A 13,694-nucleotide genomic window follows, 5' to 3' on the forward strand; every position below is an offset into this window, starting at 1 on the left:
ATTCAGGTGGGATATGGAACATGACTCCTGCCTTTGCAGAATAGGGAAGCAGAAGGAATGAGCAAGCACTCTTCAAGTATGTAAAAAAGCTGTGGCTCATTCCCTTAATGCACCAGAATGTTTTCAAACTCAAGAGAACCAGTCAGGTTAGCAGCAGGTCTGTGGGAGAAATCACAACAAAGTTGACTTGCATCTGTGCTGTAGTACCTACTTAAAGATGCCCTTAAAATCTTGGTGCTGAAGTTTACACCTACGTATGTATATTTGTTCCAAAGGTACTACATCTTTGCAAAGCTGGTTACAGGATCTAGCTCCTTTTCCAAAGAGAGTGAGAACCTCTGGTTTCACCTGTTCAGTAGAGCCAAAGCTGCTCATGTATTTGAAAACCAGGATGCATGGTCCTGCATGCTCCCTAAATTCATGTAGCAACTGGATCCTCTTTTGGGGTAGTTGAACCCTGTTCTGCTTCTGTCAGTGTCATGGATTCCTGTGAGATTTCTCATCTTTATTTCCACCCCCATTCCATTCGTGCCTTTTTTTTTTTTTTTTTTTTTTTGGTTACTATGCAGCACCAAGTGTCAGGAAGAAAATACTGTAAGAAGCTGAAATCTCAATATCTCAATAACTGTTGCATGATCTTCTATCAAACCTGTTCTTCTGATTAAGCTGAGAAGTATAGATTTAGGACATTTATTTCTTTTGCATTATGCAGTAGTATTTGGGGATTAACTGAAACTGGCAGAATTGGTGCTGCAGTAATTTTTAATGTGGAGGTTACTATAACGTATAGTAGAGATGACGAGAAAATTGAAACCAGATGATGGTCCAGGGAATCTACATGGCATGTACAGAATGTAGATCACTAAATTGGAATGTTATTGCTGAGTTCAGCACAAAGTGCTATTCTGGTCAGGGTTCGGACTCCTGGCAAAGTTGGATACCTGCCTTTTAGTATGGCTGCTGCATGTAATATTTCCAACCGCTAAATGCAGACCGGATAGGTCTGTCTATTGAATTATACTATGTTTAAGAAAAATACAATGCGGTATTAGGTCCCTAATTGAAGGAGGCAGATTTTGAAATGATTTTTTTGTGGGGGGATTTCTTTGTTACTCTGTAGGCTTGCAGATGTCTTATACATCTTAAAATAAATACTTTTGAGTTTCCTTAAGAATGTTTGAAGTCAAGGTCATCTACTTTATTTAAAATTAACTATCGGTTCAAGCTTCACATGATTTTTTTGAAATATAAATATTGAAGTGCTAGTACAAAACAGATATTAACACCAGATGCAAAGAAATTACTGTGGTGAAGACTTAAACATTTTTAGCTGGCCAAAGCAGACGTTTCAGCAAATTTGCCCTGATACAAATTTTGATTTAATTTTTCATGGGCTCTGTTTGAACAACTGCTTCAGTGGTGGCAGGTGGCAGTTGCCTGATGCTTACTGCAGGTCAACACTTTCCTGTGGTCATCCCTGGCCTTCAGCTCCCAGAAAACTGGATGGAAATGCTGCAGTCAGAAGGGTGGCAGACAGCTGCCAAAGGAGGTGCTTTCTGGCCAGTAAGACTTACTAGCTGGACTGGCAACTGTTGTTAAAGCTGTTCGTAGGCATGCATTACTCCAGGTGTTGCCATTGCTTTATACATCAGAGTACTGGTTTAAGAAAGAACAGAGTGTGTTACTAAATCATTAGGTGGAAAACTATCAGGCTGTTAATGTTAAAGACAATGTTAATCAAGGGACCTCAGGAGATATCAGTGCCACAAAATGGATTTGCACGGAGTAACTGCCAGGTTTTTTTCCACTGTTTTTCCTCAGATACAACCTTACAGCCTATCTATCCTGCTTTGTAAACAGCTTTTTTTTTTTCTTTCATTGGTGCAGTCTGTCCAGAACTAAACAGCAAAAGATATCTGTATACGCGTTATTTATTAACAGAGAGCAAATTGCTCATTGCACAAGAAAACAAATGCTACTCATTTGTATCCCCCTTCCCATGGTGCTCATTCTAAACTGTTTCTCATTGTTTTCTTGTATAGCCTCATATATTTGCAGTTCTTCCATTTGGTATCAGTTATGGTTAATTTAAGTCCCGCTGAATTTATTTTCAGCTTTTGGCTGTGTGCTGCATTTGTAATTGTGCTCTTAGTTGAAAAAAAGGAGAAACAAAATCTCCATTGTATTGTTTCGGTATTGCTTTGACATTTTTAATTGTATCTATGCTTTGGGAAAATCTCATGACAATTTTCCTCCTTATTTGTTTTCTTATATTATCCTATGCATGTGCTTGATGACCTTTCTTTCAAATAATTTTTACTTTTCTCTTTTGTTTCTCATTTCTTTTCCTCATTTGCCTGAACTCCTGCTTCTCCCCTACTCCCCAACCTCTCCTGATTGATGCTTATTCTCCCCGGCCTATTCCAGTTCTCTGCCTCTGAAAGCTTCAAAGAATGACAAATCAAGAAGTTTGAAAAAAATCTCTCGGTAAGAATGAAACCAAGGTGACATACTTTGTTGTCTTTATGCTTTGCTCATCTCCATTGTAAGCTGCTGTTTCAGCTCTAATCTAGGAATTGGTGTACTTACGATTGCTGCTTTTATACAGTAGGGCACAGGGAAACTGTACATTCTCTACCTAGTGTGTTTAGTTTTATATGGACAAAAAGTAAATATTTTCTCTGGTTAAGATTAAGAGTTGGACAACTCTGCATTTGCTGCAATGCTGCTTTGAAATGTCAGAGCCCCACTGCCGAAAATGCAAATGAATTTAAGCCTCTTGGGGTGAGCTGAGTAAGACACGCTTTAGACTCTCTCAAAAGGGTGATCTGTGCCTCTTTCAAAGAAAACTGCATTCTAGAGAATAAATTTGTATTAATCAATCTTTGTATGAATCAATGCTCTCAGAATGATTCTGTCAGGTAGGTGGCCTTCTGTCCAGGCTTAGCCTTACTGTGTAAATGCACAGAACGCACATCTTTAAGTGAGTGGTCAAGAGTTTGAAATACTGATATTTTTTCCTCGTAAACCCCCAAATTCCTATTTTATTTTTCTTAAAATGATAGCTTTCCTGCATTGTTAGGATAAGCTTGTTCCTTAGGACTATGGGATGACTAATTTATCCAAAGGAGGATTTCACTCCATGTCAGACAAATGAGATGGCTAAAAGCTTGGTGGAAGTGAAGAGATGGTTGTGGGGAAAGATGACCACTGACTAAGCCTGGTAGGGGTAGATACCTGTCAGTGGACCTTAAAGGTGCTGTTGCTCCCAAAAGAGTAATAAGTCCTGACTGTTCAGATGCCATTCTCCAGCCCTATCCCCAGGCACCTCTTCTGTGTAGTGCTGTCTTAGAGCCTGCCAGGCAGAAGCATAATAAACCAGAATGAGTCCTTTGGCCTTCCAAAAGGAGCTATTGATGGGTTTCAAAGACAGATAGCTCTATGATAGTTCTAGTTCAGTTTTTCTGTCCTTATTATCAGTATCTTTAGCCATCCTATACCAAACAGGAGCTTTTAAAGCTGTGAATGTAGGGTAGTACTCTCAATGTGTGGTGAATTAACATTTGTTTTGTTACAGTTTATTTTTACGGCTGCCTCAGCCAGATACATATTATGGGCATAACCAGATTATAGAGGCAGCAGTTCGCCCTCAAGACGTTTTTCCATACACACATCATTGGAAACGGTCCGTTTGTGCTAGCCAGGAATTTTGGTTATTCTCCAAAGTGCAGGCACAGCCTCCTCTTAACGGGAACAGTGCCAGACTTAACAGGAAAGAAATTTCTTTCCAATATGAACATGACATGGATAGTGATGATGGGGAGGAAATGGCCCCAATACATCCCGAGGAGATGGCTTTCTATACTGTTGTTGCATGTGGGGGGTACTTCATGGCATATTACAGGTTTTGTCATGGGATGTTAGCTTCAGAAAACCTTTTCCACCCAGGAAGATATTGACAGTGTTCTTTATTCATCTCTCACGTGCAGGGAAGAGAGAAATTCCAGTAACAGGGAAGAAAAGCACTCCTTTTAGTGATGTTTTCTCTCTCTTTTTTTTTTATCTCTTTATCTTAAAACTGGAAATGGACTTCTTTCAGATTTTGAAGTATTAATGTAATTTGTTAAAGTCTACCTTTGTATGAAATTATGTGTATTAACAGCCAACTAAAGCTGGATTATGTTTAGGACTAGAAATACACTAGAAATAAAAAATAATTAGGTTTTTTGACTTCTAACTTCTTGTGGGATTCTAAACTTTTAATCTTGCGGAGGGCTAAATTGATAGGGGGCTTAAATCATGTGTATGGTTTTGTTGTTAAATGTGTTCTTCCTACGTTGCAGAGAATTCATCAATTACATGAAGCGATCCCGAACCTTTTATGCCTCTATAGCAGAAAGGCTGTGTGAGGGAGACCTGGTGATGAAAGACAGCTCAACCTGCTGGAATGGAGAAGATGTTGTAGAAAGGTAAGGTTATGTGTAAAAGCTTTCCTTAATGGTGAAAAAGGTGACTTCATATCCCCTGATGGTTAAGAAGCATTCTGAGATGTTACTGTCATCATTAAGTTTCTCCTTCATAGTGATGCTTCATTGAGCAAGGATTTTGCTAACCTATATGGTTGTTAATGCTGAGTTTTAGGTATCTTTATTAAATGTAGTAGAACACTTTCTTGAAGGACTCTTTTGAAGGGTTCCTCTATGGAGAGAGAGCTCTTTATAGAGACATCCTACCCTGTAACGCTGAGTTAGCGAGGAGTACCTCTGTGACTGACTGGAAGTTCCTTCAGGTCTGGTGTTTATACCGTCATTAGTATGGAGCTAATTGTTGTATTTGGCCATAAAAAATACACAGCTTTTGCTGCAAAGGTGTCATAAAAATACAGTGGTCACACAATTATATCTTAAAGGATTTCCTTGCCATTTCCTTTGAATATTTCTGACACAGCACTTTGAATAACAACTGGTTTTAGAATTGCCAAGAGTCCTTACCATGGCTTGTTCTGTGGGGTTCCAGTAAAATAACAATTAATGAATACACTGTTCTGTGTTGATAGATCAGCTAGAAGCACTGCGGTGTGAAAGGATCTTCCTAGTTTGTCACCCAAATTTTTTCCTCTGTATGTTATTACAATCTTTCTTACCACCTTTTGGAATCCAAACTGGAAAGTATACTTCCACCCTTCATGAGCTAAACTTTTTACTGTCATTTCTCTTACTTGGTATAACATGAGGCAACATTGCCCCAAGGAGAAAAAGAAGCATTCAGAATGTAACTGTACCTGTTACTATCACTGTCAACCTATATGTCAGTTTTTGTAGTGAGAGTTGGTTGGAACTGTGCCACGGAATGTTTTCCAAAAATGGCATTTTGTTAAGAGACATTCCATGAGATTGTGTTGGCTTTCATGATATTTCCTTTTGAAGTGCATTCTGTGTCCTTAACAGTTTTAGAAGATGAAGTTCTAGCGTTCTGTTTTCTTGCTTTAAAACAATTTTCATTACTGAAAATTGCTTTGTAGAAGTTGTGAAGTAATTTCAATGTGGAACAGAGATGTTACAATTATCGTCTGTCCCATTAAAGGACACACAGCTCTGCTTAGATTTTTCTTATGTAAATAACTTCAGCTTAATTATGTCTAAGATACTCAGAGATAAATACGTGTCTAACGCATTCAAAGAAAACTTTAACGTTTAATGTTTCAGTGCGTACTGGCATTACTAATCAATTGTAGCAGCATATATTTGGATATTTTGACAGTAGTACAATATTCTAAATATTAATACGTAGCCATTGTAATGCTGATGGAAGTTGTTACTGTAAGAGTAACAGAGGAAATGGGGAGAACACCAATATTTTTAATAAGTATTTCCATTTCAGAATCCCTTTTGCTGGTAACAAGTTGCTGGATACACAGCTACCTTCTAGAACAAACAGTTTTCATGTGGAGGGAAAAAAAAGGCAAAAACAAGAAACAGATTTTCTATAGCAGCTATCTAAACAAAAATTAAATCAAAATTTAGGTTTAATTTTAGTCTGCGTTTAAAGAATACATTAAAAAATCGCTACCTAAATTGCTGGTACATGTATTTTAAAGGACATGAAAGGGGAAGTTGTTTGGTTGGTTGGTTGGTTGGTAGTCTGTAACTTTCCGAGAGCTGGGGACATGCAGAAAAGGTTCTAAGTTTCTGGCCTGAAATGGGTAGCAATGTGGAAAAAAGCAGGGAAGAGACTAATGTCCCCTGATATTTTGAATAAAAAACAAACGGGAAAAAAAAAAGAAAAAAAAAAAAAGAAAAAACAAAAACAAAAAACACTCAACCCTGAAATAGATGTTTGTATTAATGTATTCCATAGGCAGATTAGAGGGGAAAAAGTTTAAATTCGTATGTTGAACCAGACTGCAACATGCATATATTTATCAGTTATGTCACAGTATTGATCATGCTAGGAGACTCTGGACATCCAGCACCACCAGCTGTGCTATACAGCAGCACAAACACGGCACCTGCTAGCTGGCAAATTTTACTCCTGTCATCATCTGTTTGACAGGCTGGACATGTCACGAGTTCTGCCTGTACAAGAAATAAATCTCTTGCCCTGTTGATGCCTGAAGATGCATTTCTCTCTGCTCTTTCTCCTTTCCCAGGAGACTAGGAGATTGAGTATCAGCAGTAGTAAATAGTACTGAACTCAAAATAGAGCCTTATTCTTAACTACATGGATCTCTCCCAGTTAATCTCGTGCTTCTCACATGAACCAGTCAGGGTTACTCGGGATGTGAAAATGGCAAAAAGCACAGTTCCTCTTTCCTTACTGCTTTCTTTCATGTCCTAATACTGTCTGAAAGCTGAGTGATATTTATGCTGCACACTAATTGGCTTTTAGGCTCTTTGGGAAAAATAAATTCAACCTTTAAAAACAATATGACACGTGCATGCCATCTGTAACAATATGAAAATTCTGCTCAGAAATGGGGATCATACATGCAATTAGTAAAGAGGGTACTTGAGGTCTATCAGAGGGTCTAATAAACAGGATTTTCATTGTAGTTTGTTGTTGTAATAGTCTGGATTGGGTTTTATCATGTTTAAAGCAGTGCATTAACAGGCAAAATAAAGTTTGAACTGCCAGTAAGTACACAATAAAAGAGCTTGGTTGTTTGCATTGGTTTGAGAATATGCCTCTGTCCTGCTCTTCAGATGGAGAGTAGAACAAACCTTTGCTGGAAGTCCTCTAGTGTCACTGCCAGGGCTCTGAAGACAAATATAACATCTGTCCCTAAATTGCTCTTTTGAGTAATTTGGTCTTGGAACAAGATTCCATGTAAGAAATAGTCTGCGAGGTTAATACATGGTCTGAGTACAGAAGGTGTGCAGAGAAGACGAGGTTACCACAAGAAAACTGAAAAGAACTATTTTGTGAAATCAGACAAGCTTGGAGAAAAGTGTCTGGAAAATCTCAAATACATGTCAGAGAAGGAAAGGAGAGGAGAAATTGACACTGTAAGCTATTTATTATATGCTGCCTGGACCAGATGCCATTCACCTAAGATCTCTGGAAAGGCTAAAGGGTTGAATAGCTGAATTACTCATTGTGAATAATTCATTCTGATGCATGTGGATGCCCCATCCCTGGAGGTGTCCAAGACCAGCTTGGATGAGGCCCTGGGCAAGTGATCTAGTGGGTGGCATCCCTGCCTATGGCAGGGGGTTGGAACTGGGTGATCTTTAAGGTTCCTTCCTATTCAAGCTGTTCTGTGATTCTCTGATTTTCTTAAGACTGTTCCAGTAGCAGACGATGGAAAGATGTAAAATATTAAGCCCTCATAATTTTCTTTTAATGGCAAAATAAGGATTTCAGGAGGGTGTGATCATTAAACTCACTATGTAACAAAATCTGGAGAAACAAATGAAACTAAGAGTAGAATCAGTGTATAAGCAACTGAGTGTGATACGTAGAGGAAGAATCAGTGCGTTGAAAGTCTTTAGAAGGAGATAACAAGCACGTAGTCAGGAAAGATTTCTATAGCTGCTTGGATTTTGGATAGGTACTTGATAGGTCCTTCACACAAGACTGGTAGAGATGAATATAAGGGTAGGAAATAGCTTACAGTGGAAGGAGGTCACTCGTGGCTTTGCACAGGGGTTTGTGCTGGAGCCTGTGCTGTTCATCTGTTATAAGAGACCTGTGGAGAGTAGCAAATACCGAGGTGAAAGTACATGATGATGACACTGAATCGTACAGGGCAGTGGAGACAAGGGCCAACTGTGGTTAATTTTGGGAGGAACTTTTGAAGTGGAATGACTAGGCAGTGAAAAAACAGACAAAATTCAATGGGGGCAAATGTAAAGTGCTTGATGTGGGAAGAACAATCCAAATGTTAAGTGCAGAACAGTGGGTGCTGAGGTGGCTCTCACTGCTCCAGGCAAGCAGTTTATGCGTCGTTCTTCTGTTCTTCTGGGCTCTGAGGGACATAGCCTAATGGCAAAGGTACAGAGGGAGCACCGAGGATGATGAAGGCATGAATTCCTTTATGAGTAATTGGAGATGCTTTTACCTGATGCAGAAGGTGTAACAAGGGGAATGTGACAGGGAATTCAGCTCATAGAAGAACAAGCTGTAAAATGACTAAGTATATAACAGACAACCAGGTGCCATGTCCAAGCTTCTTTGTCTAAGAGCAACATGTTAGACGAAAGATTTTCTCTGGTTACCTTTAGGCGGCTGCTCCCATGGACTTCTTTTCCATAGCAGCTGAAGTGCAAGAACCTGCCTCTCCCTAGGAATATCTCTTCAGCTAAGTTAAGTGCTGGCATTGAATCCCTGTCTGTGTTCTTTCTGGACATGATAGTTAAACTGGATTTGCTGATCTCAGCCTCACAAATGGCAGACTAGCGCAGACAGTACCCAAGGACTTTCCTTAAACCTGATCTTGAGATATTCTGTTGTCAGATTTACATCTATGCACAAAATGTGGGTTTTTGTGAAGTCTGGGCTGCCATAGAGGAGCTTTAACAGAGACTGTTCTTTCTCTGCTACTAGTGAAGGGAAAGGAGATGTGGCCTTGCTGGCACGCTTTTGGGGTGTGCCTATGTGTAACAGATGAGTAATCCTGATATGGAAATAGTGCTTTAGGAGGACACTGGTTGTGAGTACTGTATTAAAGTTAGATGGTCACTTGCTGTTTCCATCCGTCTGTCTACCTACTTATCTTTCAAAGCTTTTATTTCAAGAGAGATGAATAATAAACAGATAGGCAGTGATCTGTTCACAGAAGAAATAAAACGTAGTGAGTGTAGCTGGTGTACATTATACCCTGCCCTAGACACTGCATGCTCTCTTCTGCTCCTTTCCCATGGCTCTGCCATTCACTCTCGGAAAGAGGCTCATTGCAATCTGAAAGCTATCAAGTGCAGTGCATGCCGTTCATGCTTCAAGGCTGGAGTGTGAAAATTGCTTGGGGGCACGTTCAGCAGCCATAGCACTTGTCTTTTAGATGTCAGCAACAGCATCACCCCTATTTGTCAGCTGGGCTTGATGTGTGGGATCGTGAAGCAAAGGCAGTGTCATGGCATTGCTCTGCATCCTCTGAGCTCTGCTGGAAGGTGCCTTGTCGGGGCAGTCCCCAAAGACATGTTCCACAGTTACTGTCACATAAGTGGACACGTGCCTTAGCATGACCACTTCAAAGACACTCATGTCATGTGAACCATGTGTTGGGATCTCAGGATTTTTGAAGGTCAAGAGGTCTGCTCATGACTTGTGTTAGAGTAGGGCTGGCTGTGTTTGGGCACCATCCCACAGGGAAATAGACACAAAAACTTATGCTGCTCCTATATGAAGTGTTCTTATTTTACAAGTTGAAATTCAGAGGTTGACAGATGCTAGTGAGAACTTCAAGATTGCTGCTACCATTTCAGATCTTTCCTTTTAAGGAACAAGTGTTTGCAATTACTTTGATATACTCTAAAATGCACATACCATCTCTACTGTGACATTCCTGTAAACATTGTCTTCAGTCTCATAGAAGGAAAAGTGAGTGGGTAAGGAAGAAGAAAATTAAGTGATTGGCTTCATTAGCAGTAGTGGATGCTTGGGATTTCTGTAACAAAGCCCCTTTCATTCATGGGTTGAAATATGCTTTTAGACTATATCTCCAGTGCACGAAAGGCACAGACGTTCAGAGAGAAAGGGATAGTACTAATTACTTAATGACAACACCATCAGTACTCCGGAGGTTTTACTTCAGAGTAGCTCTGGTGTTTCCCTGAGCAGTGAACTCTGCCAGCATCTTTGAAGTGTATCCTTAGTTTCATTGCAAAAGAATCTGGAGTGGAGACAGTCAGAAGTTTAGCTGATAAGTGCAAATGTAATCAAGATTTAACATATTAATGTAGACCCGCCATGTCGTCAGCTGGACCACCTGCGTTTGAAGTTTGGGGTCTAAAACCATAATTGCCTCAAATAATAGGTACTTTAATGAGCATGTACATAAATAAGTTTGTTAAAAATTATATAAGTACAGTATATTGTGAATTTATGGTGACAGTTTTGGTAGGGAGTTGTCCCTAACAGGTTGTGTAGTCCTTCAGAGCTGGCAGGCTCTGGGCTGGCTTGCAGGCTTGCTGTTTTCCAAAGAATTAAGCAGAAATGTGCCATCCCAGTGCTGAGCCAGCCTGACCAGGCTTGATGTGTGAGCCCTAATGAGATCTCAGCAGGTATTGACGTGGCTGCAGGTGGTAACCTGAATCCAGGCTGTTTTTGCTGCTATATTTCCCATTTACAAAAAAAAAAAAAAAACAAAACAAAACAAAACAAAAAAAAAAAAAAACAAACAAACAAAAAACAGTGTCTACCTTCAGATAAGTCTTCATGCTGAAAAAAGCAAACTTTCAAAAGTTTGGCAGAGAATTGTTGCTCAGAAGATTTGTTCTAGGGGTTATTGCTACTTCATGCCTACCTGTGGAACTGGTTGGAAGTTTCTGTAGTGTTAATTGGTTTAAGAAAGAGAAGTTACTATTTTGTTAATCTTTATGTATTGTTTTGATTGACAGGATTGCTAGTGGCTTCAATATTTTTTTTTGTCTTCCAGACTCCTTTTCAAGTCACGTTATTACTTTTTGCTCACACAAATGCAAAGTAAGAGGTGGTCAATTTAACAGGAGTTTGGGCTAGTTAGTAGTGGCAGGATACTTTTAAAAACTAGAGAGTTAAAAGTGTGGAAGATGAAGAGTGGATTTTATGAAGTGTTGATGGTTTTTAAACGTGTCAATAAATCTAAGAATTCTCTCATATTTTTAGCAGTCTCAAGTCAAAAACTGGTTTGAGTAGCCATAACAGAGAATTTCCAGAGAAGCAGAGAATGGCTATGGTGGTTATTGTGGCATACTGATCCATACTGCTTTTGTGAAATGACTTCAGTAAGGTCATGAAGAAATATTAGATTGTGTCAAGAAGTGAACGCTCCTGGATTTTTTTTGGCTTTTTTTTTTTGGCTTGCCACAGTCATCAAAATATTCCCAAATGAAGTGCTGCCATAAGTCCTGGTGGTTATTCAATGTCTCATAATGTTCTGACTAGTTCTTCCAAAATATGTTGGAACTAATCTTTCTGGTTCTAAATCTGATATCTTGGGATACTCTTCTTTTGGGGGTAATAGGGGGGTAGAGTCTGTGTTCCAAGTGGTAATTTTTGTTTAGATTCTAAATGAGAGGACAAATAAACCTGGAAAGCTTACTCCTCTTACAGGTTTTTACATCTACATATTTGAAACAACTACATTTGGAACAAAGCCATCATTTCTGTGGCCAGAAATGTGTGCTTATAGTACAACATTTAATAAGTTGACGTGAGCTTGGTTTCTCATTTTTCCAGATCTGCCTTATGTTTGTTGTGGTGCTGTGGAGAGTTAAAAGGCAATGACAATGTTCTTATCACTGAAGCCTGCAGCTTCAAAACGTAGTAGTGTGAGTTATGAAGATGAGGGGCTGCCTTTACAGTAACAGCTTTTCAGTTTGGAGTCACTTTCTCTGGAAATTTCAGATGTAATGTTGGGGGGTGGGTTGAAAACTATCATATAAAATGGGTTTTTTAACTGGATTACCGAGAAGGAGGTTTTGTGACACCCAGTAGGAAACCACACTTCTCATTCCTTCTTTCCTTTTGTCTCTTTCTTGTTTTCCTTGGAATTGTGCATTAAGCAAAGGGGTTAGGGGACACCTCTCCACAGGCTTGAGCAGACTGTGTCATGGGTTGGTACGCTCTTGGAGCCTGTGCAAGCTGGCTGAGAAATGAAGTAGCAAATTACTGACTTCCTTTTCTCAAAGTGTTTTCCTTTAGAGACTTTAAGTTTTTATGAGTTTAGCACTTTTTGTCCCTTTTCTCATTTCCTTAGGCTCTAGCAAGAAGCCATCTGGATATGGAAAACAGAGATAATCATTTAGCCTTAGCACACTTAAAAAAGGGTTCAGCTTCTGTTATGCTTGTGCCATCAGAGTAAACAGTTTCTCATTACTGTAAGTTGCAAAACCCTGTATCTTTATGCAGTGTTCTGCAATTTTTAGGTTATTTTCCAAGACTTGTCGTTCTGGTGTTCTTTTTTTTTCTTCTTGGTTTTAAAGAATTCTGTAGAATACAGCAAATCCACTGTGTTGGAAGAGACCATTTAAGACATAAATTTGCCTGAGCTCAGCCTTCAGAATGATGTAGAGCTTTGACATGCTTTGAATAGTATGCTGTGTGTCCTCCCATCAGGAGACATAAGGAGAGAGTATTACAGTTTATTTTTTGCTATTCAAGCACGTAAATATTTTAATAAAACTTCTGATTACCTCTTGCATGGCCCCAGTCAGCCATAGGCAACAGTCAGTAGCTACCCTCATGCCCAAATTCATCATATAGCCAGGGACTCCGAGCTCGGAGACTTTCTACTTGCCAGCAGCAGTTAACAAGCAAGTTGTACTAGGACAAGAGTAACAACAACAGCAAAAGCCTTGAGGCTGAAGATTTAGGAAGAGGACAAGCTGCAGCTGATCACAATGCAGAACAGGAGCAGACAGAGACCTCTTTGCACAATCTCAGACCAGAAAATACAATGTTTGCCCAGTTGCATTTCATAGGTCATTAAAAGGATATGAAATACAGGCAGTTGGTCCCAGGCAGGCTATGGTGAATACTTGGAAGAACTGAGGAAACCAGAGATGAAGATAGCTCAGTCTTTTTGCTATTCAGGTCAAATTCAGGTCTACTGTTAGCCAACTGTCTATATGACTAAAGCATTTTGGTGAAGTGAGTTTGAATTTGACCCATGTTCTTTTACTGCATGCATTGTCAGAGGAAATAGCTGCTGTTCTGAGAACATTTGTGTGCAACTTGTATGCTTTTAAAGACTCTGTTTAGATGTACAGGTGTGAAGGACAGAATGTGATAATTTGCTATTGGTAAAGCTTGTCCTTCAGGGTGAAGAAGCAAAAATCTGAAGTCTGACTAGTTGTACGAACACTCACTTTGTCTGGGCTACTTGAAGGGATCTTGTATTCTGTTACCCAAATTATTTTCTTCCCTGCTCATGAAGGCGAATCAATTAAAAAGCAACAAAGGACAACACTGGGCCCTGTTCTCCCCAGTTCACTTTTTTTTAAATGGAAAAATAAATCCTGCAGTTTCAGGCACTGAAAATTGGACTTCCTGCA

The 13,694-nt window shown here is 39.5% G+C and overlaps 1 protein-coding gene across 5 annotated transcripts in view; it reads left to right on the forward strand.

Moving 5' to 3' along the window:
• The window catches only part of LOC137861127 (glypican-5-like), a 418,126-nt gene that overhangs the window by 176,875 nt on the left and 227,557 nt on the right, over window positions 1-13,694 (forward strand). For 4 of the 5 annotated variants that reach the window (XM_068692225.1, XM_068692226.1, XM_068692224.1 and 1 more), the window contains 2 exons: window positions 2,428-2,487; window positions 4,344-4,469. In XM_068692225.1, the coding sequence (XP_068548326.1) occupies window positions 2,428-2,487; window positions 4,344-4,469 (186 nt within the window). The remainder of the gene's footprint in view (window positions 1-2,427; window positions 2,488-4,343; window positions 4,470-13,694) is intronic. The other variant, XM_068692223.1, reaches the window with a different exon arrangement.

The sequence above is a fragment of the Anas acuta genome, chromosome 9, assembly GCF_963932015.1.
Source record: "Anas acuta chromosome 9, bAnaAcu1.1, whole genome shotgun sequence".
NCBI classification, from domain to species: domain Eukaryota; kingdom Metazoa; phylum Chordata; class Aves; order Anseriformes; family Anatidae; genus Anas; species Anas acuta.